The sequence below is a fragment of the Anopheles ziemanni genome, chromosome 3, assembly GCF_943734765.1.
Source record: "Anopheles ziemanni chromosome 3, idAnoZiCoDA_A2_x.2, whole genome shotgun sequence".
NCBI classification, from domain to species: Eukaryota; Metazoa; Arthropoda; class Insecta; order Diptera; family Culicidae; genus Anopheles; species Anopheles ziemanni.
In genome coordinates this window covers 20,893,715-20,918,804 of record NC_080706.1, presented here as the reverse complement: position 1 = coordinate 20,918,804, position 25,090 = coordinate 20,893,715, and the positions used below count along the sequence as shown (strand labels likewise).

General features: G+C 47.6%; 2 protein-coding genes across 2 annotated transcripts in view; both read left to right on the top strand.

Moving 5' to 3' along the window:
• The window catches only part of LOC131284332 (transcription initiation factor TFIID subunit 1), a 61,311-nt gene extending 50,196 nt beyond the window's left edge, over positions 1 to 11,115 (top strand). The window contains exons 2-13 of the mRNA XM_058313188.1: positions 4,163 to 4,267; positions 4,368 to 4,492; positions 4,585 to 4,682; positions 4,768 to 4,976; positions 5,046 to 5,198; positions 5,275 to 5,423; positions 5,497 to 5,694; positions 6,229 to 7,086; positions 7,216 to 7,362; positions 7,437 to 7,583; positions 7,653 to 8,793; positions 10,870 to 11,115. Coding sequence (XP_058169171.1) covers positions 4,163 to 4,267; positions 4,368 to 4,492; positions 4,585 to 4,682; positions 4,768 to 4,976; positions 5,046 to 5,198; positions 5,275 to 5,423; positions 5,497 to 5,694; positions 6,229 to 7,086; positions 7,216 to 7,362; positions 7,437 to 7,583; positions 7,653 to 8,793; positions 10,870 to 11,115 — 3,576 coding nt within the window. The remainder of the gene's footprint in view (positions 1 to 4,162; positions 4,268 to 4,367; positions 4,493 to 4,584; positions 4,683 to 4,767; positions 4,977 to 5,045; positions 5,199 to 5,274; positions 5,424 to 5,496; positions 5,695 to 6,228; positions 7,087 to 7,215; positions 7,363 to 7,436; positions 7,584 to 7,652; positions 8,794 to 10,869) is intronic.
• Positions 11,116 to 19,557: 8,442 nt separating this feature from the next.
• LOC131284331 (pickpocket protein 28) lies at positions 19,558 to 24,257 on the top strand. The gene is made up of 5 exons (XM_058313187.1): positions 19,558 to 20,160; positions 20,234 to 20,385; positions 21,279 to 21,648; positions 23,461 to 23,665; positions 23,809 to 24,257. The coding sequence occupies exons 1-5, from the start codon at positions 19,558 to 19,560 to the stop codon at positions 24,255 to 24,257; spliced, it is 1,779 nt and encodes a 592-aa protein (XP_058169170.1).
• The last annotated feature ends 833 nt before the right edge of the window (positions 24,258 to 25,090 follow it).

The window sequence follows — 25,090 nt, the reverse complement described above, 5'->3', positions numbered from 1 at the left end:
CATTTCCATTCTACCGGTTTCCTGACGATGCCTTACGGGCATCAAGGATCGGCACTCGAGTGGAAACTCGCAACGTTAAGAGTTGTGAAAAGAAAGTTGAGCCACGGTTCGGGAGCGGGGTTAAGGGAAGGGAATGAAACGTGACAACTACCACCGAAAGAAAACTGCTTCCCATTTTCAATTATCTTTGCGCTTGCTAAGATGATTAAATGACACATCAAAGGGCAAACGAAGGTTCGTCGGAAAATGTTGAAGTAGTTTGATCGATTCTGAAACAAGAATCTTTTGCCCTTTTTTAATACAAGTAGATTGTGATTTAGTTTTTTTTTCTCTTTTACATTCTTATGCCGCATTCTTTTGGTATTAATATATAAAAAGTTCTATATCAAGATATTTCTTTTCTCTGAGCTTTATGAAAGTTTTCTTAATTTAATTTTAAATCAATCATTCTACAAAAAGTAGAACGCTCTTTTAGCGCGATGTAATCAAAGTTCTAAAGAACGGCTTGCACAGTCGTATTTCTTTGCACAAACCAATAAGGCCAATGGTCACCCCGACGGCTAGACGACGATTGCCGTCGATTAGTTCCGTGCGCTGGCAAATCGATTACAGACCCCGCTTCCGGCATGCTCGTATGATCGATGATACGTTCCATCTCGCCCCAATCGGAAGGCTCTTTTTTGTAACCGCCTCTCCAGTTGTCCAGCCCCCGGCCAACGAACCCCGTAGGCCTTGCCACCGTAGACCCACCACCGTGCGGTCCGTTTCCGACGAGTAATTTAAATCCCATCAATATTAATGCACCAGCGAGCTCGGGGCCGTCCACAGTCGCATGTTGTTCCCTCTGGTGCCGCATTGACCGCGGTGCACCACCCAGCCCGGAATCGCACGCAAACATTCCCAGGAACAACGGGTGCTTATCAACGCAAAGCATGAGACTTATTAATGATCCACTCGCAAAATGCACTCGCTCCGGCAGCTTGAAGCACTGTGACCGACGGGGAGGCTTTTCGGTGTCTTACAATTTGCCCGGTTTTGCGGAGAACAATCAGGGTGAAGGCATGCTAGCCTGAGGCATTTCATTCAGTGATAAGCATATTTGTGCTGCATTCTCGAAACGACGTTCTACAGGCTTATGGATGGTAATGCTACTGTAAATTTAAAGCGACAATCATTCCCCGGGTATCGTACTTTTCGTTGGCGAATTGGTTTTCTCACATCTGAATGTGATCACCACGTCGACAAACTACAAATTAATATGCCTTTTGATGATTAATGAAAACCCATGGTAGCGGGAACTGTAGCAGAACTTACCTCAACAAAAGGGAAGTTCCCCACCAGAGACTAAACGGAACTTTGCAAACCCATCGAAGTGATGTACGATGAGCATAAAAGATAAATTCCTTTCACTGTTCAAATCTTCACCGGTAAAACGTTCATGATGGGTTGTTCCCTGCTACTGAACGTGAAGCATCTCCGGGCATGGAAAATGCAGCATGTTTTCCGGTAACATGCAGTACACGAACGCACACCCATCCCATCCTGCGGGGGCGTGGTTTAAAACTAGACTTCGCTAGTGGAAAAATATGCGTACCATAAATTTTGGGGAAATAAGATTAACGAACACAGCGCATCCCAATGCGAAACCAGAGAAGGAACGAGAGTGCGATGATGCCAACTCAGCGAATCACCACTCTGCATACGATAGATTCCCTCCCCAAGTGCTTACTGCTGCAGGATGTACGTGACGGAGGGGTGGAGGAACAAGCTTGGTCGAAATTTCAAATTTCATCTACAAAACCCTCCCGAAGGCATCAGGAAAAACGGAGTGCAGTGGAACGCTCGCTACTGCGAGCAAAGTTAATTTGTTCTGATAACGGAAAAGTTTGTGCTTCGGATGGCTGAGGTCGGACGGGCACGAGCTGGAGTCGACAGTAGCTTCCCGGATCCCTAGGAGTTGGGTGTGCTACCTTTCTTGTGCCTTTTATTCGAAAGTTTGCCTGCGGGTGCAAAAACTACCTCCTAATTGATTTCACCGGAGATTACATTAATTAAGTGTTTATGCAGGGAAGCGGGGGTTGTCACCCACAATTTCTGGCTAATTAGGAGGCACCGGTGGGTTTGTCCGGGGGCAATCGTCGTACCACATATTTAACCATTTGTTTGTGACTCGCTCGCGACAAAGCTCGCAAAGGATAGAACACTTCTCGCTCCGGTTGACGTTGGAAAAATCCATTGAACTTCCACCGAAGATACCGTTTTTCCCGAAGGTACTAGCCAATATAGCCTAACATGACAACAAGACTTCGATCCCCTCAGCTTGCTTCCCGGCGCGTCGCTTTCATTTATGCAAATTTCCACCGCCAAGCAACGCCCAACGTGCTTAGGCAAACAATTTATCATTTCCCACAAACCCGCGGGTCGATCGTCTTCGCTGCAGAATTTCAAGACATGCAGCCAGAGTGCTCTGCTGACTCATCGGCTCCGACGGTGGTGATTTAAGGCGGGACACGAAACATCGCACCCAGTGCCAGCGAGCTTCAACGAGCCACAGCGGGAAGTCCTGGTTCTCACCGTCCAGCCTTCTAGCTCTTGCCCCTTTTCCAAAGCTTTGGCATACAAACGATGTCAGAATGTGATTATTGAGCCTGGAGGGTGTTCGAGGTAGTACAAATTTATCCTCCTCTGTACCCGCGCGGTTCTCAACATGAATAGATCTTCAGGCTTCCGCACGCCATGTTCTTGGTCAGCGGATCGAGTACCTTCTTAGCGCTGTCAACAAACAAAAACACACACGTATACGTGCGAATTGGCAGCAAGAGTTACAAATCGGTCAAAGGGTGCGGGTCTCGGTCCACGGTTCGCTATAAGGCCAACTACGCGGCGGGAGATGATCTACGACGCGTACCGGTGGGTTTGAAGGGCTACGAAGTCTTAAGTCGCCAGTGGCCCCCACATCAATAGCCAGTGACGCGGCACAAAAGGATCGAGCTAGCACGGGATGGACAACACCCGTGGCAAACGCAGCATGGGACTGGATTTTCCCGACCCGTGTACGGGAACCATAGAGACCGCCTCATGCAGCTCCGCGAATCGATCGATCAGGAAGTCCACGGTCGCGAGTTGACGTGGGTGTGCAGGAGTTGCGGCCAGGTTTGCTTTATTCAGGTCCATGCAACAACTGGCAAGCGTCGTACTGTCCATCATCGGCCCCGGCGAGGGGTGGTGTCGGTGGGCTTCCCCACTGCTATTTGACCTGCATTTCTAGTGATGCAATTTCGCATCGAATTGTGGCCTCCTCGTGTGGTGGCCTGAAATTGAATTATTCTATCCAATGCACAATGACACACACACACACAGAGCAACGCTGGTATACATTCGCGGTGGAATAGCAATCGCAGCCGGACATCGGAAATCGGACATCGAAAGCGGCAACCATAAACCACTGAACCGGCACACGCCATAATAACCCGCACGGTTCATTTCGTCAAATAATTGCCTACATTTAATATATCCTCCGCATTGTTTCGACAACCTACCATTGACGGTCGTGACAAGTCACACTGCACGGGGGACATCGTCCCTCGGATGGCGAATTGGGTTTTGATTAAGCTAGCAAATATTTTGCTGCCTACGCCATTGTTGCCAAAGCCCGCTCCCGGTGGTTTACGGCTAGCGCGCTTCAATTTTGTGCGGAATTTATCATCCTCACCCGAAACCCATCGGGCGGTTCCGTTTGCCCGGCAAACAACAATCCTAGCTGAGCTGGTTCCCCGCAGCGCCGCACCCCTTCCGGCAGAGATGATGATACGCAAATAAGCTCCGTCAGCTAACGGTTGGTCCCGGCTGGAATGTTCTACCGAGGCGTTTGTACTTCACCCACCCAAGGCACGCATCCGTGCGTAGCTGATCAGGCACCTAGCGGGAATTGTTGTTAGGACACTGCCACCACCACCACCATGCCCTCCTTGTAACCACAACATTCGCCAACAAATCATTAATTTCTGACTTTCGCAAAAGCCGGTGTTTGGTTGGGGTCTATCCGGGGTGCGAGTTTCCGGACGAATCCCGTCGGTTAGGAAAACTCGACGGGACCTTTTATTGTCAAATATTTATTTTTCATTTTTCCTTTCCCCTCACCTTTTTTTCCATTTCCGCACAGGATGATTTACCCGGCCAAGCGCTGCTGGACGTGGTGTTCGCCCGGCTCAACCTCATAGAGACGGCCTACTTCGGTATCCGTTACATAGATCAGGACAACCAGACGGTAAGTATCCATCCATCCAGCGCTTCAACGAGCGTCCGGACTTCCAAGTATTTTGTATCCGGTATAAACGCTTCCTGTTGTTTTTTTTTTGCAACTCCAGCACTGGTTGGACCCGGCGGCCCGACTTTCCCGCCAGCTGAAGGCGGGCAAGGTGGCGTACGATCTCTACTTCGGCGTCAAGTTCTACGCGTGCGATCCGTGCAAGTTGGTGGAAGAAATTACCAGGTAAATACATTGGCCTTTGGTGCTCGTGTTTGTAAAGATATACTAAATGAGAGAATACATTTTCCTCCGCTTCCACTTCGCCCGTTCCGCAGATATCAGCTGTACTTGCAAGTCAAGCAGGACATACTTCAAGGCCGCTTGCCGGTATCGTTCGAGCTGGCCGCAGAGCTGGGAGCGTACGTGGTGCAGGGTAAGTAAACTATCGACCTTTCGAACACACAGCCACGCGGCAACACACACGCCATAACTCTTTCCCCCGGATTCTCCCATCGTAGCCGAGCTGGGCAACTATGATCCCCGAAAGCATCCGCCGGGTTACGTGTCCGAGTTTCGGCTGCTCAACAACCAGACGAAGGAGATCGAGAGCCGCATCCACGAGCTGCACATCCAACTCGAGGGAATGTCACCGTCGCAGGCCGAGTTCAACTATCTGGACAAGGTCAAGTGGCACGATATGTACGGGGTGGACCTGCATCCGGTGCTGGTAGGTTGCGTACGGAAAATGCGGGTACCGGACGTGCCCTTGTTAATTTATATGTCATTCCGTGTACAGGGCGAGGACAGCGTGGAGTACTTCCTGGGGCTAACGCCGGGCGGCATTGTGGTGCTGCGGAACAAAACCACCGTTGCCCACTACTACTGGCCCCGGATAGCGAAGGTCTACTACAAGGGTCGATATTTTATGCTTCGTGTCTGTGATAAAAATGTAAGTAATGACGTACAACTTTGACGTCGTTGGCTGAGGTATCTTCTAAATGATTATTTTTTCTTTATTTTTGTAGAATGAAGTTAGTACGTACGGTTTCGAGACACCAAAAAAGAGCGCCTGCAAGCACCTGTGGAAGTGCTGTGTGGAACACCATTCGTTCTTCCGCCTGGTCCGGGTAGCGCCGATGCAGGCCACCACCGGGACGCTCGGTAGCAAGTATAGGTATGAACATGACAGTAACAAAACGACCACCATTTGACAACTAACTTCTCAACGTACTCCCTCCGCTTGACAGTGGTCGATCCGATCGGCAACCGATGAAGGATGGCGCGACCCAGCAACGGATCCAACCGACCTTCACCAGGACACCGTCCCGTCGGCAACCGCGCCGCGTGCTGCACGACCCACAGCAAGAGGCGGAAAAGCTGTTCGATGCACCAAAGTACATCCAGCAGGAAATCAAATCCGTTTCCATACCTCAACCGGCTCAATCGTAAGTGACACTGACAGGTTTTTGCCAGTTCTGGAAAAATATGGCTCCTATGAGAAGTAAACTGTTTATTGCAGAATCAATTTGCTTTCTTCTGATCAGATAATCGTTATTTCATTCTTGGTAAGAAAATGTTGATCGAACGTTGTCATTGGCACTCGGCTTTTAGTACTTTAAATATTAACAATTTGTACACCTTCGGTCAACTAGAGTTTGACGATCCTATTAGAATTTGACGAACTGTAAATTATCTACGAGCAACGTAATACCACTGACAAATCGTTAATTCTTCGTATCCAAAGCTACTTGACCAATCATCTATAACTAAGATTTAAATTCTTCTGACAGCTTTAAAGTTTTATTTGTTTTATGTTACATCTCACGATTTCTATCTCCTTCTTTCTCTTTATCTTTCTCTCTTTCTCTGATATTTTTTCACCATTTCCTTTCAATTGTTTTGCACAAATTTCCACCGTTTGATGTTCATTCCGGATGCTTGATGTGTCGCTCGTTGTCGGGGACACCGTTTGCCGTTAGATTTGAGAGCCCTTACCGTTCTACTTGCAGTATACCGGCTGCATTGAACGGGAGCGCCAATGGCGCCGTTAAATCGGCCGGTCCGATGCCACCGGACTCCCCGCGCAGTACCCGCAGTGCCCCCTGGATGCGCTCGCAACAGCGCGGCCTGTTCGGTATCAACTCCAGTCCCAAGTCGGTCCGGTCGGCATCGACACGTATGAGTGCGCCGGCCAACAACACCCGGATGCGGTCGAGCTCGGTCGAAAGCCACTCGTCGAACGAGTCACGGTCCGGGCGTCGCCGTCGGCACCGCAGCCGCCGGGTGTCGGACAACGAGAGCGAGATGAGCCGCGGTTCGGGCCGGTCGGGGCGATCGCACAACTCGCATCGGAAGCACCGTCGGCATCGCTCCAAGAACCGTCGCAACCGGTCGGATACGGAGAGCCGCGATCGAAGCTACTCGGGACACCGGCGATCGACGGACTCGATCGAGCTGGTCGACTCGGGCGAGCAGTGGCTGGAGGTGCAGCGGAAGCAGCACTCGGACGCCGTACCGAAGGCGGCTGTCATCAAGAGCAGCCAGGTGATGAAGGGCGCCCATCCGGATTCGGGCATTGTGCAGCACCACCAGCACCGTAGCCGGCGTCACCGGAAGCACCGTTCGCCCTCGGAGAAGATCTGGTCGAGCGAGCTCACCAAGCACCTGCAGTTCGATCTGGTCGACACGACCGGCATGACCGAGGATCAGCTGCGCGAGATCCCGTACACGGTCGTCGAGACGAACCACGCCGCCAAAAAACCGAACACGCTGAAGGTACACAAGACCAGTCACCATTCGACGACGTCCCTGTCCTCCTCCCATCACCATTCGCATCACCAGCTACAGCAGCACCAGCAGCACCAGCAGCAGCCCCACCACCACAATCAGCACCAACCAATGCACCAGAGTCAGCACCATCAGCAGCAGCTGCAGCAACATCCGAGTCAGCTGCATCTCCACCAGACGGTGAACAACAACCGCATCGACAGGATAAGGGAGTACCCGAAGGGTGATGGTAGCCTGGGGGAGAACGGCGTCAACGGTGGTTCGATAAGGTCAGCCAGCACGATCAGCTCGTCGAGGGACTACGATCGAAGTTCGGGACTCATCAGGTAGGTAGCCCTGGTATCACCTGATGTTAAAAATAGTCTACTAACCTTTGCTGATTGTTTCCTTCCGCATATAGGATGATGTCCAGCATGAGCATGGGAGACTTTATCTCACCAACCGGATCGAGCCTAAGCCCATTGGACAGTTCCGGCCTGCGCGTTTCCCACGAACACACGGACTCCGGCCTTGGAGCCGATCAGGACTATGCATATTCATCGGAGAGGTACGCTACGCATCCTAGCAACCCCTCGCAACGCTCACTAATCATGCCTACTTCGATACTTTCCACCAGGTCCAGCGATAGCGCAAAGTATGGTACGAACAAATCTTCCGGCGCGTCGGTAACGTCAGGCCACACGAAGTCGTCCTCGTCGAACAACATGAAGTCGCACCATCACACAGTGAGTAACAGGAAACCACCGCTCTGCCCGGGTCGTTCCGGGTCGCAGCTACCAATCACACAGCAACCACAGCTACAACAGCATCAACAGCAGCCGCAGCAGCAGCAGCAAACACATCCACAGCTGCCACAACCATTTTCCCCGGTGCCCGGTGTACATAGTGCCAACGGCAGTAACAGTCGCTTGATTAACACCAGTAACACGCACTACCAAAACAATCACTACACCTTTAGCCTAACCCGAAACACCCATCAGTCCCATCATGCGCCACTGCCTCATCAGCAACAGCTGCGCCACCATTCGACTAACAACCCGGGCGGCAACCGGCATCACCACCAGCACCAGCAGCAGCTGCAGTCCGGTGGCCGCCCGCACCATCCAGGTAGTGGTAGCATTGGTAGTGGGTTAAGCACTAGCACCTATCTGGACACGGTTGCCACGCTGTCGTCATCGGCGACACCGTATCACTACTTCTACGACGGAACCGGCTTCCGCACGAACGTCGGTCTCCACCATCCGATCAGCTCGACGATGGGTACCGGCGTTCGCGGTACCAAGTCGGACATCGGTGTACCGATACGCCCGAAGCGGCACCACTTCCAACAGCATCAGCAGCAGCAGCAGCAACAAGCGGCTGGCCAGCACCTTTCCAGTGTGCACAGCTTCAAGCGTCAGCCGACGGCCGACCGGAGGCAACCGTCGCCGTCGTCGGCCAAGTCGATCGACTACCTGGAAAACTACAAGACCGGCGTCGAGCGGCTGAACCAGGGCAACGGACTGAACAATAATAGTCCGGAAACGTTCGCCGGCCTGCTCGGACGCTCGAGCTCCGGCAACCAGAACGTACTCAATAACAACAACAACGAAGACGACAGTCACCCACAGGCCAAGGGACAGGGCGAAGGCGGGGGTGTGGGCGCGGGCGATGTCGTCGGGCCTCTGATTTGCTTCGATTCCAATCGAAATCGCGATGAGTCGACGACGGTGGTCGGCACTCCGACTCGCGACGGTGGCCAGGGAAGCGCGGCCAACGTAAGTAGCAGAGCGTTGTTTTTCGATCTATGTTGTCGCTTCGATCCCCCCGTGTGCTACTTGCATGTCGCGATTCAAGCCACCCTCCACCGGAGGGCGAAACTGCATGTTCCAACTCCTGCACGCATTCCCTGGTAGCCATTTTATGTCTTCCCTAGGCGTTACTTAGACCAGAGACAGTGTATGTCACACACGCCATCTGTTATAGCTACATACCGCCTGTGCCTTACGTTCTCCCTTGTGCTCTCTTACCTTTAGTGTGATTGCTTTCCCTGTTTTGCATGGATAACCAGAAGGATATTTTTGTTTTCTTTGCATGAGCCCAATCCCTCTACACTAAGACAGGTCCACTTTTTTTTACAGCAGAGATCCGACCGAAAACTAGGACCCGGTCCAGCTTTTCGCGTACCTCGGAAATGCCCAGAATGGTACGGTGCGATGGATGGAAGGATGAATGAAAAGTTTTTCCGACCCACTTCCTCCCCCACCATTGTTCTATTGTGCTCCCGCGTAAGCGTGTGCTGCGTGGTGGGTTCAACATGGGATGGAGTATATACCAGTACGAAAGTTCCATTTCGCGAATACAGGTGTACCGGAAAAGTACGCTTTTCCCACCCATCCGGGACCAAAGCAAGAAAAAACCCCACTCACTCGACTCCCTTCGACTCCATCACCGGCCCCGGGGGAGTTTGTCCGTTGGCACTCATTATTGGGCTGCGCATGGCATGCCAACCTACTTTCCGGCCCGCCCCTCGTCCAACCCGGCGCTCCCATCAAGCGTTTTGATGCAACCGCGTTGCATGCTTGCGAACGAACAAAGGGCGCCCATTTCCTATTTTCCTTTCGCGCGCTCCATGCACATTGTAGGGTGCGTTGGTTTACTTTGGCACAACAACAACAACAAAAAAGTGGAACACCCAAACCAGTACACGGGAAGGGATTTTCCTCCGATGAACAGCAAACTTCTTCTACTTTCCCCACCAAAGGGGGAAACATTAGCGCCACGGTTCGCGGGCCGCGTAGGTGTTGTGGTGTTTTCAGCGGCGAGCTTTATTTTTCTTTTCCCAAGCCATTATTACGCCCGGGTTTTCCCGCCGCCGCCGACAGTGACAGTGTCCCCGTTCGCCGCGCACGGTTCGTTTCGTTCGGTTTTTGGCAAAGGTAAACGTTGTAAAAAGTTTCCTTACAAAAGCCCCTATTTCTAACGTCCTCGTCCGCTTAACATTGCAATCGGGAGAAGCTTTTCGACTTTCTTGGGTTCGTTCGCCGGTTTTTTTTTTCCAAGGAAGGAAGAGTTTCAAACTGATTCCAACTTCCAGGGTTCGGGGGAAAGTTAGGAAAGTTTATTTTTATTTTCATTACATTGGTTTTAGTTTTTAGTTTGGCGTAGCTGTTCCCGATTCCGTTCTCGTGCTTAACCTTGCCGGTGGATGAGGTGGGGAAAGAATTTTCCATCCCTTTTTTCCCGGGATTCCTGTAGAGAGAAAAACTGCTAGCTGTCGGGAGTTGTACGACGTAGCTCAATCAAATAAAAGGAGTTTGAATTTACGTATGTGTAAATTCTCCGTCTTTGCAGTTTCGGGAGGGCAAATGTTTGAGAGAACGTAGGATTTTCCGTCGTGCACAAAAAAAAGCCCCAAATGAGTTTTCAACGACTCCCACGGTTTGATCAGTGCTGCATGTCCTTCCCATATCTATGTTGCATGTGTTTATTTGTTGCGCTTCCTTATTTCGTGTTGTCACCTGTCCCGTTCCGTTGCATAAAATCTTTATGTATGTGTTTGTTTTTTAATCATTTTTCCCGCGCTGCACAATGTCCCTAACATTGCATGTGTATTGTTCTGTCACACGGGTCATACGGGGGATAAAAACCCCCAACCCGTTCGGGACAGCGAGTTCGGGTTCGGTGGAAAACCTAGAAGAAACACCAAAAGCACCACCCTCTTCCCGGTTGTTTTGCCGTTCGCCCGGTTCTAATGAAGCGTCTGCGCCGTCTGCTTTTCTCTCTCTCTCCCTCTTTCTCTATTCCCGAACTTTGTTCCGAATATCGAAAAAAAAATGAACGCACCCATCTAGAACGCACGATCCGGCGACAATGGGAACGGCAGCAGCGGGGGCACCGTGGTGGCGTCGCCCACCGAACGCCGCCCGAGCGGCCAGAGTTCGCGGGAAAGCCCGGCAAAGGGCACCGAGCTGGGCAAGCGACCCCCGCTGGCCGGGTCCAGCCCGGCCCGGTTCGGTGGTGGCGCCGGTAAGCACAGCAACCATCGCTCGTCCAGCTTAGAACTGATACTAACACCTATCATACAGAGCCGACGGTAAGTAGTAGTACGCGGTGTTGGGGCTCCCAAGTTCAATTCCCCCATCCGGATAATGTCGATGCTTCTGCAGACAATATTTATGTAGCGTATCTATTCGCGGTTGCTTTTATTACCATCATTATGATTCCCATTTACCCAATCCCCCAAATAAACCCTTCCCATAGGAAAACTCGTTTCGAATATAGCCCTCTCTGAAGACTGTTACCCAGTAGAGAGCCTAAAACTTTGGGGGACTAAATAAGACATGCTTTTACGATCCATCCCATCGCACATCGATATTCTTATTACTCCTATCAGATCTATCTGGAAATTGGCTGAGGTTGGTCAAATATGACCTGAACTGTTCCTCCAAAGTCACCTTGTAACAAACCGAATCGAACAACTACGGCTGGAGCTATCAACATTAAAATAGAAAAATATTATCATAGTATTCTCTGATGTGAAGATGTTCACCATCGATACCGTGTCTAATACACGTACAGACAAGTTTATTTTGTCGAAAAAGATGGAGGATGTTCCAGAGAACGTGAAAACCAAGTTTACAACCAAAGATCCGACCGGAGTGATGAAGTTTAGGCAATTCGCGTCTAATTAAAATGTCATACCAAGATTTATATAAACATTTTGAAGGACAGCGTTCTACCATGAACGAAAGCCAACTTTGAAGTTGGCCCTCCCAAACACCCCGGACTTCAATTCTTTGGATAACTTTATATGGGCATACGTTCAGGTGAAGTCCTGTGAACGTTCTAACCCCATTGTTGGATCCCTAAAAGCGTCAATTGCTAAGGCATGGAACCCGATGACTGACTCATACATTACTTTAAAAAGAAAAAAAACTACAATATGTCCGCATTGGGCTCATCACATCTCTTATCCTTCCCTCGCCAATTGATATAACTTCGTTCGTTTCCTTTATGTAAAGTAAGACGTGTGGATGATCTTCGTCCCTCGGGTCGATTTATCCCTTGGGCGCAGTGGGATGTATTTTTCTATGGCCAAAACTTTACCCTCCACTCGTCTTACTCTGCTTTTAGGTCACCGTTTCGTCTGTTTATTAAATTGCCCCATGCTTCACTTCACTCACTCAACAAACCGTGAGTTTCCACTGGCTGTCAACGATCCAAAAAAGAGCCCCCCTGGGAAACGTGTGTTCACTTCCCGACGGGAACATGTTCACGCCGAGCGCACACATTATCCTTAAACTGTTGTGTATCGTCGTTGCGTCAAAAAGCACATCATTAAAGGTGCCTTGGTATCCTTAAACGCTCCTAATTAAACCCGTTCGGTGGAACGATCGGCTACAGGCAGATGAAGATGTCTCTTTTGTAACTCCCCTCCCCGTGGCCCTTTTCACAAATCTCGCCCGAATCGCCCCGTCCCCGCGCGTTATGTTGTTGTGGCGCGGACCGTTTTTTGACTGTTATCGCAACGGCCGGAAGCTTTTCGGGGTTTGCACCGGGTCTCGGAGGCCTTTTATAACAGTTCCCTTGGTAACCGCACTTCTGTGCATACGACCACGCGCAAGTTCCACAGCTCCTCCTGCCAACAACCACGCCGTTGTCGGCATTCGGAATGGAAAGGAAAACCCCCAACCACGGGGAGGAAACCCTTTGAACTCGGTACGAGATCGAGTGTTGATTATCTTCGCTCCAAACCGGAGCCCGGTTATGATGACAACCAACATTCTTCCTGCCAATGGAGGCACGATACCACCACCTCCCCAGGAACTCCGCTCGGGAGCATGTGTGCTTCGGGGTGCTTTTGATGAACAAGCAGCAAAGTAATGCCGGTTTCAGCAAAGCTGTGCTGAAGATTGTCGTGGTAACGTCGGAAGATGGACGCCTTTACCGATCCAGGGAACCGTTCTGCCGAGGGAGATTGAAAATTTCAAAACCCATCCTTACGGTTTGCTAGTGTTCGGCACGTGTGACACTGCCAGTCAAACACAACCTTATACTCGGGACATACCGACAGGTTTACGACATCGTTACGGAATCTTAGTTTGCCGAGTGAAACACGTTCGTCTGCCGCTTGCCGAGACGTTTTTCCGAGGAAAATCTCACGGGATGCATTGCTGGTCAAAACATTCCACAGTCAAATACCACTGTTGCCGGACAGTCCGTGGCCCGGTTCATTGAAATTACATCTCATTAGGTTTCGAGCTTAAACAAACCGGGAAAACCCATCAATTAGCATTGAACTGAAAAGCTGCCAAAAGGATGATATTCATAACGGATATGGCAACACTTTTCCACTTAACCGCATCCGATCCAATTCAAAGTAAGAACGGGGTTTTATGGACGAGTCTCTTGTATCGTTCAAACCCATGTTTTCCCACCCGGCACTTGTTTGATTTTTTTCCAAATTCAAAAACACCAACTCAACCACTTCCGCCCTATCAAGTACGTGCTCACACGAGTAATGATGATCCCAATTAGTAGAAAAGATGAACATAATATATGATTCAGATGATTTCGTGCTTTACTTTGCAATGCTCACCAGTTTCAACAACTGCTTTGGAGCCAAACGTGGTCGTTCAAATAATAGAACAGTTCACCAACGCAAGATGAATACAACAGCGGCATATGTGTGCTGGGAATCGCCACATCACTCAACCGATTGGCTGCCAACCAACTATAAATGGTACTTATTGGTAAAACTAAGCTCGGCCGTGCTAATTAACTCTTCCTGCAGTTCCGATTCGACCAAGGAAACAGAAATGTGAAATTAAAAATTTGAGATCCCTGAAATTAAAATTGGAGGCAAGGTGGAGTGGCAAAAGCAATGACGCTCGAGAGTATGTTTGCTTTTCAAGTCTGCATTTGCATTGAAAATAAAAGTAGTAGCATCATTGTCGGCGCAATTTTTTATTGAAGTGGCACCTTATCCCCTTTTAGAGTTTTGATGGTTAAAAAATGTAGTTTCAAAATACATAAAACTACGTAAAAACATCCTGGATAAGGAAATTAATGATCATTAAACTCAAAAACATATGTATATGTATGAATTTCAATGTAGTATCAAATCGATAAATAACCAAACTTAACCCATTTACAGGTTTTAGTGTTATTTTACTGTAGTTTATTGTTTAGGACATCATTTTTTTTTTTTCAAATTTTTGACAATTGTTCAGAGCTGTGAAAGAGTCACTGTTAATGTTCATTTATATTTGTATTAAATATTTAAATCTTTAGCTCACCCTCATTCATTGATTCGGCAGCAGTAAAAAATTATCCCCTCTAGCTCAAAAATACCAACGATTTTCAGAATAATTGCTTCGTGATCGAATGTAAAATACAACAGCCCGATCTGTATTACCTTCCACTTTCCTACCCTCTACCAATCAGGTAGGAATGTATCATTCAATATCCAACCAACTTCAAAGAAAGCGTACGTTGTATCATACATTTTCCAAGCCGCCAAAAGGTTCCATCCCATCGACCGGCACTAATCACATGCGATAGAATGGCATTCTGATCCGGAACAAATAAACCACCCACAAATGGTGATATTTCGAACGGATGAGAATTGTTCATCCGTTGGGAAAGCAAGCATAGCTTTGTAACACAATAGCAAACAATTTCTCATCATCGAAACGCTGGGATGTTACAATCTATCAAGCACTCTAGCACCTCATTCGAGGTAGGCCTATTATATGGTATAAAGCCCTTTTCCCGCAGGGTGTCCAATTTTCAATACCCGCTCTATAGGCCACGTTCAAAATTCACACATACACACACAAACACACATGCCCATGCAGACAGGCCAATATCCTGACGATGGTTTATCTCGCAATAAAGAACCCATCAACCCCACTTCGACGCCCGGCAGGAAAATGGAAAATGGTACCGACATAAACAATTATTTCTGAAATCAATTCGCCGACAACCAACACCGACGGTCGACTAATAGAGCAATCTATTTGCTGTTAAAACTATGATTAATTATGCACCAGCCAGCCAGAAAGGGGGGGACGGTCGACGCCACCAGTAGGTGTTCGGGTTGGGGTTTGGGCTTCCCACCGTTCTGATCGTCCTTTTTTCCATTCTACCGTTGCAACGCCATCGTGTCAGCAGGCTTCAATCGATGCATGTTTCCATGGAATGAGTGACACAAGGGGATTCTCTTAACTCCACAACTGCCGAAAATGTCGGAACTGGGCGCGCTCGATAGTGGATCATTATTCACTTAGTATTCACACCCCACTGCCGGCTATGAAGCGCAAATTTAGTTCCAAATTAGTTGAACAAATTTAATTTAATCCATGCCCTATTTGCATACCCGGTGCCGGCTCGGGTGCTTCCACCCGGCCAATGCCCGGAAGTGTGCTAGGAGCCGCTTCGGTCGGAGGGTGTCACAGCCAGGATGTACAAACAACTTGTTGTAACGTGTATCGTGTGTCCGACCACGTGAAAGGAATCTACTTTTATTGCTTCGTTCAGTTCAACATGAATAAATAATACCGAGCAGCGCAACAAGGCCGCATTTCGCAACGATGTAGGGGAATGTGTGGCAAGATGCCTGGGTGGGGTAAAATGCACCGGAACTTTTTAAGCTGAATTAAATCGTTTAAAACAAATAAAGTAATAGAATATGTTCTTTAGCTCGTCTAATATATCATATGTGAACTTTCCGGCTCTAGAATAAGATTTAACAGAGCAAAAAGGTAAAACTAACTATGCCTGAAATCATGTAAGATTTCCCTACAATAGTTTAAGCTACAACAAGTGTTGTAAACACATATTTCAATAAAAAAACTATTCATCAAGTACCTTAAAATGGTACTTAAAGAATGATGAACCGAATTAGATGCATAACTCTTGCATTCTGGTCGAGGAGACAATATTAAAAACATCCTCATCAAAGTTGAAAGTACATGTTATTAAATTTCTTGACATATTTTTTTTATAGTGGAATTTCAGATACATTAATTGAATAAGTATAGATCTTGTTGAATAATTTTTAACAAACGTACTACAGTATAGGTGCCATTACGCCTCCCAATTGTACATGTCAAATGTCGTGTGAAAAAGAGTCCCCTCAAAAATCTTCATTTTGACAACAATTCAAAAGATTTGATGTCGTCTTCTTTTTTTCGCATTAGAAGAGAGACTAGATAATCGGTCTATGAAAATGAGGGGCGTTTTCCGTGAACGGTCTGCGAGAGATCAATGTGTTCCGCTCAAAGGAGGCATTTTGCCTCACATTGCCTTACTAAGCATTTCCTTGTCAGTTTCATCACTGGTTTTTTTTCTATACCTGTATTCTGTAGCATAGTAGTTTGTTTTATATTTTTATATGACTTTACTTTGAGGGTATTTTAATTTCAGAGTAGCCGTATGCAGTTCGATACATTCTCTTTACATTACAAATAATGGTGGCAGGTAAATTTGTAGATACTGTACAGACAAATTGCCAAAGGTTTACATTACCCTTCGATTGCTCAACATTGTAAGCGAGATGTGTTGCATCTCTGCAGCCCTATACACCACAGCAGACGTTGGAGGAAAACTTTATGCTGAATGTGGCCCCATTTTCACCCTTAAGCAAACACAAAAATACACACATACACAATAAAACCACAAATCATCAATTTTCGACTGCGAAGCAATTCATGTGTCCTTTCCCGTCTTTATTGCAGGGCCCAGTAATCATGGGTGAGATGAGCACCGAGCTGTAAGGAGCCGTATCGAGCGTTCCCCATCCAAAGTCAACATAAAAGTTAGACAACAACACGGCCCTCGGGACGTTTATTCGAATGGGAACGTAAAATAAATGTTGCCTCGAAGGAAGGTCCTCGGTTCTAAGCACCCCACGCGGCGGTAAGTGCCACGAAGTTAGGTTTTGGAGCCAAAAGTGGCACAAAATGGCGGGGCCGAGTTCCCTCTGCGCTCTGAAGTGGACTGATTAGTGAGTGGTTTTTCCACAACTCCGGTTTTGGAGTTCCAACTGGACCCAGGGGCGGGGTGGGAAATCACAAGGCAGCAAGAAAACATAACCAGGTGCAACCAGGAAGGGTAGGTGCAGTTGCACATGCAGCAGGAAATAGTCTTTTTTAATCAATGTATTGCTACATAAATGTATTAATATTATTATAATGATAATTATTGACACCGAAGGAATGCGGTGATGAAAATGAAGGAAAAAGAGTGAAGGAAAGCTAGTGTAGGGTATGTTTTAACAAAATGCAAAATGCAGTACCACTGATGCAATCCAGAACCAAAAAAAACGAAAATATAAACAAGATGTAAAACAAATAGGAAAACATGGGATGAGTCAAGCAAAGGGAAACATAAAGTAAAACCATCAAATCAAAGCCAATCCGAACGGAAACGAAACAAAGCGTACGCTAGGGCACTAAGGGATAGAGTAGTGTTGTCCGAACCGAACGAAGAGTGAGACATTCTCGGTGTTGTATGTTTAGGGTATGTAACGGTGTTTATTTTTAAACGTTTCCTTTTTCTCCTTCCTCATCGAACATCGAACAGTCTCGGCTGAGAGCCTGACTCACGTGCACGTCAAAGTTTAATCGTTAGTTAGCGTAGGGTCTAAGTTCTAGATGTACATTCGTTCGTTCCCGTAGCGGGCGGTCCCTAGGGGAATCCGTGCCTACGAGCATTCATTCTGATTGTTAGATGTTACTCGAGCCTCGAGTTTGTGAACTGTGTTCAGGCAAAATATACGTCTGTGCTCCTAACGATAAACATAATATTACATTCGTAAGCTTGTAAGCTATTTCCTATATTACCATCGGTGTCTGCCTGCCTCGCGATCGGGCATCCGTACGACCATGCGCTTTTCTTTCTATCCCTCTCCACTTTCCCCGTGGATCGATGTGCGTAAAGCAAGGTTTCCTTTTGTTTTTCTTATGGTTTCGTTTTTTTTTTGTCGAATGCACCACGTCGTGTGCCTGCACAGATTATATTATTACCTCTTTGCGATGCTGCCTCTAATGCACATTACATTACGACTGACGTTACGATCATCAGGATCAGGAATGCATCCTTTGGTAAGCGATATTGCGATCGCCAATTGCCTCGAAATCCATTGCGTTTATATGTAAACTGATAACGTTTGTACCGATGAACAGTTTCTCATGTCGTGGTAACACTTTAACCCCAAGGAAAAACAATAAAATCGAAGATGAATTGTAAAACGAATGTGTTAATTATTTAAAATCAAATTGTTACACTCCGATAGCCAACATCCGAACATAACGGTTATAACATCCTGTTTATTCTTTATTGCAAATATCTGTGAGATGTAATTATGCGAAACGTTCCGTTTCGCTTGACTTCTCTTCTGCGCAATGACACACAGCCGATGTGTCGATATTTGTAAACCACACTCCACGTTCAAGGACCTGTTCGAAGGTCCTCCGAGGAAGAGAGAAATGTATCCGCATGGTTGGGTCATTATTTCAATGCGATCGCAAACCATTCGACGCAGACACGTCCCATCTTAAACGGCTACCGGTGCATTATTTAACCGTTTATGTTTAAGTGCGTTAACCGCTTCATCGGACTGGAATTGCTAAGGGTACGGGTTTTATTTCTCGTTTTCCATCGGCTCATAAATTATGAAAAAAACAATTTCAACACCATACGCCACCGAGCGTTTGCACAGTTGTAACCATTTGCCGTGTGATGATAGTGAATAAAAACATACCTCTAAACATGTACACACTTCAAATCGATCCTTCAAAGAGCCGGTGCGGGGAAGTGATTTGCTACCGGCAGAATCGAGTGGTACCTCAAAGCGAGGGCCGACATGAATATTAATAAAAGTCGGTGGCATCGTTCTGTTTACGAGGCTTCACAGAATGTGGTGTATCATTACCGGGAAGAACCCAGGACATCAGAGGCGAAGGGGCGAAGTCCCGATATGTATAGACCTTTCCTGAATGTGCACCCTGCCGTACGAATCGTTCTTAATGATTTCCCATCCGTCCTTCCTTTGCCGATGTGTTCAGACCGACGGATGGCCCAACTCGAAGGTGGCAAGGAAGACGACGGCACCAGGGTATCCTCACCGCATGCGTCTGTTAGCGGCAGGAGAGAGTAAATATTTGATAGCAACAAACCAAATACGCCCGGTTGAACGAAAATGGCGCAACCGAAAACGGAACATGTAGAGCACAATCAAACCACCGTTCGAAGTTCGGGTTCCGCTGGGCAGAGAGGAGTGTGTTGTTGTAGCTTTGATGTCGCTGAAGAGACTTAAACACACTGTGTGATGAAGTTGTCTGGATGGAAGACAGTCCGCTCGAGGCACGGTTCGGTGTAACAACGCTAGAAAGGGTTGGTGCCTCGATAGTGCTGAGTGTCTGGATTGCGAGTTGAATCGATGTGGCAAAAGCCATTGGCAAGGGTCATTTAAAAATCGAGTTCTAGACCATCTGTCGGGATCGTTGGGTTTTCTTTTCGTGCAAATCAAAACCATGATAAAACCGAACCAACAGCGACCCCGGAAGTTCTCGACCGTTTCGAGTGTGACCGTCTCCACGCCGAACGTGGACGAGGCCCGCTCGGAACTCGCGTCCCAGCGTCAACGGCGGTACGGTTTCAAGCGGGAGCTGTTCCACCTCTTCAACACCATCACCGCCCACTGCTACCGGCAGCTGGCGCAACCCGATCGGACCGTCTGGGAGCGGCTGTTCTGGCTGCTGGTGCTCATCCTCGAAGCGGCCACGCTCGTCGCGATCATCATCTCCGCCTGGGGCAAGTTCACCGAGAACCCGCTCATTACCACGCTGCACGATACGCTCTACCCGATCGAGCTCGTTCCGTTTCCGGCCATCTCGCTGTGCAACAACAATCGGATCTCGCGCACGGCCGCCCACCAGTACGCCCGGCAGCTGGCCCGGCGCGATCCGGAGCGGCGCAACGCCAGCTACTTCCTCGAGCAGATCCTGCTGCTCGGCAAGCTGTACGATTTTGACTTCGAGAACGTCCACCAGATGACCCGGTTCCAGGAGTTTCTTGACCTGAACGACGTCACCAATGCGACCGGCATGTACAGTGCGTTGGATACGCTCGAGCGGGTAAGGAATGCCCGGGAACTCCCGGGGAGTATGGTTGGTACTGACCTGGCATGAGGGATTTCCATTTCCCTAGCTATCGCCCCGCTGCGAGGACATGCTGCTGCGGTGCTTTTGGAAAAGCATCGAGCTACCCTGCATGCTCAAGAACGACATGGTCGAGGTGCGCCGCACGCAATACGGATTCTGCTGCACGTTCAACTTCATAGGACACAACGAGGACAACGAGTAAGATCCACCGATTTGGTTTTAGTACATCTCATTTTAGAGCTTACTGCACCTTTTTAACGGCTTTTTGGGAGGAAAATTGTGTAAACAGGTTTCCAAACGGAAGAGAATCAGTCTGAGCACGGACAACGATCGAATTGATCCGATCCGATCCGAGGTGTCAATTTTCATCAAAGGAACCGAAGCTTTTGCGTGAATCTATAAAAATTTTCAACTCATCGGATCGGATTCATTAGATCGAAGGCTGAATAACTGTTTACATTTAATTCTACAATATTAAATTATTTTAATCGTACATTAACTCTCGCGCGACTTCCAAGGACTAAATATAGACTATTTTATCTACATTTGTAAAATTCCTTGAATGGCCGAATCTTAAAGCCATAGTTTTTTTTAGATAAGAGATCCTTTTAAATATAATTTCAACCAAGTAAAACTGCATCTTTTCTAATAATGTTAGCTGGATATGATTCAAGAAGTGATAGTATTGATAATTTAACTTGAAGAAAAGAAATGACATTTTTGTTGAAAAAGTTGGGAGAGAGAAAGCATCAAGTATGGAAACTAAACAAACTGAAACATTCATAAAAAATAATATACTTAAATTCTTAATACTTAAATTCTATTGAGATGTTCTAAACTTTGTTAGTTACTTCTCCAAGCATAGTTATTGATACATTCTCCCCGTTCATCTGTACCAGTTGTTCATTAATATTTACCGTACAAGGTTTATTCTCCTTCCAAAAAGCAAACAAAACTTCCAAGCGTTCTGGGGGAAAACAGATGTCTGCAAAATTTCGACAAAGTGCCCTACACAAATTTGTAAACCATAGCTTTTTATTTCACAACATCACATTCCTTCGCCACTATCCATCCTCACCCTGCGCACCCAGGATACATCCACCGTCGTACTTTCTGGACGTCACCGGACCGGAAATGGGACTGGTGCTACTACTGAATGGATCCTCTAATGACTATTTCTACAACTTGTTCAACAACATCGGTTTCAACGTACGAAACAGCATCCGAAATCCGACGAACCCCGTGCCCCAGCCGGCCTGTAACCTACCGTTCGACTCTTTCCCGTTTCACGCTTTCGATATTTTTCGGCAGCTTCAGATTTTCAACCCCACCGAGGTACCGGACATGACGTCGGGCGGAATCACCGAGCAGTTTATCCACCTCGGCACGGAGACGTTCATCCGGGTGGACGCCATCACCATCAACAGCGAGCCGGATGTGCTGCGCTACTCGAGACAGAAGGTAAGCACACCGGTTCCGGTGTGATGGGCAACGGGGGACGCGGTGAGGCGCGGGTGGCCATTTTGGTCACACGACCATGCACTTTTCTATGCCGGAGCATCGGTGGAAAGGTAATTAATTTATTTCGAAATGCTTCATCGGTGTAGTGGCATCATCGGGAGTTTGTGGTACCGAGGATTTCGCGCCCTTCTGCCCTTCTCCGGGCCGTGCGGAGGAATGTGTGGCTGTGTCTGACATTCCAGGCACACAAATGGACCACATTTCATTCGCAGCCCACGTGTTGGGTAATGGTTGCTCGAAGGATTTTGTGTGGGTGCGAGAGATGGGGTGGAAAATGGTTGGTGGGGATTGTGACACGTGTTCAAAAATAATCCAATTAGATGCCTTTTGTGAGGTGTTTTGGATAAAAGAAGATAAACCTTTGCAGATTTGGGGCTTGCATAATTTTATAAAAAAAAACTATTTAAATTTTTATAGTAAAATTGTGGTGAGCAACATATTCCCGGTATGTTATGAGAATGGAAGAAAAAATAACAAACCTGCCATGTTTTCGAACTCAATTATTTATCCTAACAAAACATGTATAGTACAAAACTGATTGTCAACGTTTCGACACACGGTTTTCTGTTATTTTGGGGTTTACTAGTGTATTTTACGCCCCTTTATTATTCCCTTCTTCTCATCTTTTTTGTCGACGAGTTGTTTGATTGAATAATATTTTGTTATATGTAGGGAATAATGTTTTGTTATATGTACGCAGTTGGAAATGGTACACAGGGTTCCGGGAAAACAATAATGGAGTTTTCCTGAAATTTGTTCAGTTAAAAAGGGTCACTGTGTGAATTTACTGCACAATCATGTAGAATAACACCTATCTTTGAAGCAGTATACTTTACTCTGTTGATTTTATGTTAAGCAAGCTTTAAAATTAAGGACTTTCATACTCACTGCCAAATTTCATATTCAACTGTAGAGGATTCTTTGAGTTTTTTTGATGATTTCATTAATGAATATGATATAAAATAAGTTAGAATAATTTTGGTCTAGTAAATGGTCAAAGATCAATTATTTAATTAACCTTAAAAAGAAGTAAGAACCTCATAACAATCCCATGTAGCTTTATTCATTCGTAACCTAAAGTGAACTATAGATTCAGAAACGATATTGTTGAACTAAGTAAAAACAAATTAAATAGAAATAATCATGAATATCCCAATTTTGTAAACAAAATTCATGCTCGTGACTGCCATAATTACTAAGCCAATATTGTAACAAACTACCGTGCGCCACTCGGGATGTGGTGGAAACGAAAGACGGACCCCTGTTTACCGCGAGTAGCTTGGTATGAGATTTTTCGGTCACTTTCGGTTTGCATCACTGGCCAGAACCTCGTGCCTGGAAAGGATGTAACTTCCTCGCGACAGGGTGGGTGTATTTTGTGGACTTCCTAGTGGGTAGATTTAGCCAATCCTGTCTGGTCGCAAAACCACATCGTTACCAGCGGGGCGGGATGTTACTCTTGTGGCCTCGAGAACCCTCTTTCCGGTTCCCTGTAATTCACCAGCTTTCGATGCAAAGCAGTTTGGTACTGTTTTGGGAGTATGGCTGTGGACAAACAGTACAGCCGAGGGAAAACCGAGGCACAATATTTATGGACCCATGCACTGTACACACAACCGGTTCCCACGGATATACGGGAAGGCGGACTCCGTGTCGTGGGCATCGCGTCGCCGTCCATCCATTTAAATAACGATAAAATATGTTCTGCGGAGTTTGACCAAACGAGCCCCATTCTGTCGCAATTTGAACCAGCGCCAGTGCGTGTTCCGCAACGAGCTGCTCAAGTACGGTGGCAGATACGGCCGGAGTAACTGTGTCGCGGCCTGCCGCATCCGCAGCGTGCTGGCCCTGTGCGAGTGCGTACCGTTCTACATGCATACGGCCGGCAGTATCGCCGGCGGCAGGTCCTTGACGACCTGCAACCTGCAGCACATCGCCTGCCTGAACAAGTACAAGAGTAAGTGGCCGCGCCTCGGACTGCGTGTAAGTGCGCCAACCCGATGGTACCGATAATGTTTCGACAAATTCTCACTTTCATTCGATGGCGCTAATTTGGCACGGCGTACGCTGCACCCCGGAATCGGGTGTACGACTCCCCAGTTAAATGGTCCACCGTGATAACGGACATCGTGCGCATCCCGGGGCTGGAGAAGGAGATGGAGGAGTCGCTCTACTGCCCGGAGTGTTTGCCCCCGTGCTCGGACAGCAAGTATCAGATCACGGCCTCGGAGCTGCCCCTCATCCGGACGCACCGGGACGGCTTCAGCGTTACCGCCGGCATCGAGCAGGTGGCCGACGTGAGCGTCGTGCGGATCTTCTTCGGCCAGCCGGAAACGTGGATGTACAAGCAGGACGTCGCCTACTACTGGTTCGAGATATTCAGCAACTTTGGCGGAATGTTCGGCATCATGGCCGGCATGTCGCTGATCACCCTGACGGAGGCTGTTTACTTTGTGGCCCGCCAGCTGCTGCTGCTGGTGTACACGAGCCGCACGTGGAGCGCCCGGCGCCGTCAGCGGCAACCGGCCACCCTGCAGCTGCTCGAATGAACCTCGATTATTTCGTACGACCAATTAGCGCCCGACCCCTTCCACCACCCCACGTACGTTCGACGCTTCGGGGCCCGGTTTTTGCGGTGTGTCGCAGTAAAGGTCACAATTTGTAGCCCCCGAACGTCCAACTTTCTGTTCTACTAACCACTTTACTAACCGCATGCTTTCCGTGACTTTTCCACCCAGGGCTCGTTCGGAGCTCCGGTTTCCCGCATCCAGCATCGGATGTGTTTAATCGCCGAAAGTAGTTGAATTTTGGTGCCTTTAGTGGGCGTTCATTATGCTGCGGGCTCGGTTCCCATGCGATTCGTGGGGTAAGGACCGCAGGACACGTGCGCTTTCGGACGGTACTCCGAATTTCAGATTGTATGTAAATTGACTCGGATTTGGGAAACATATTGTAATAACGTGAATTTGCTTACCAAATAAACGGCCAACCTTCTGAACTGAAACTGTAGAGATCTTTTCAAGTATTGTTTTCTTTAAACTGTCTTAAAGTAGTGATCGTTGTAGCAATTTCAATACCGATGATTTATGCTAAATTCAAACACTTTTTTGCATTCCCGACGTATTGGCAAACCAAACCAATTGGTGTCAATTTCTGATTTATTTCCAAACACTTAAAATCAAACGTATTGATCCTTTCTCAAAATTAGTTTTGAGTATTCATAGAGAAATCTGAATCATAAACGATAATTTAACGCTGCGTTGATTTTCGTTTAATTTGAATTTTCCCATAATTTACAAAATCTGACTTATCCTACCTTTGGTGTTGCAACAACTGTGGTGGCCATATAAGGAAAATTTGAAATTCAAGAATCCGTTTGACT

Bases quoted from the DNA above. Each gene is read 5' to 3' on its own strand.
- LOC131284331 (XM_058313187.1), top strand. From the start codon at position 19,558: ATGATAAAACCGAACCAACAGCGACCCCGGAAGTTCTCGACCGTTTCG. The intron at 20,161-20,233 runs GTAAGGAATGCC...CCATTTCCCTAG, and splicing joins CGTTGGATACGCTCGAGCGG to CTATCGCCCCGCTGCGAGGA. The intron at 21,649-23,460 runs GTAAGCACACCG...AATTTGAACCAG, and splicing joins TGCGCTACTCGAGACAGAAG to CGCCAGTGCGTGTTCCGCAA.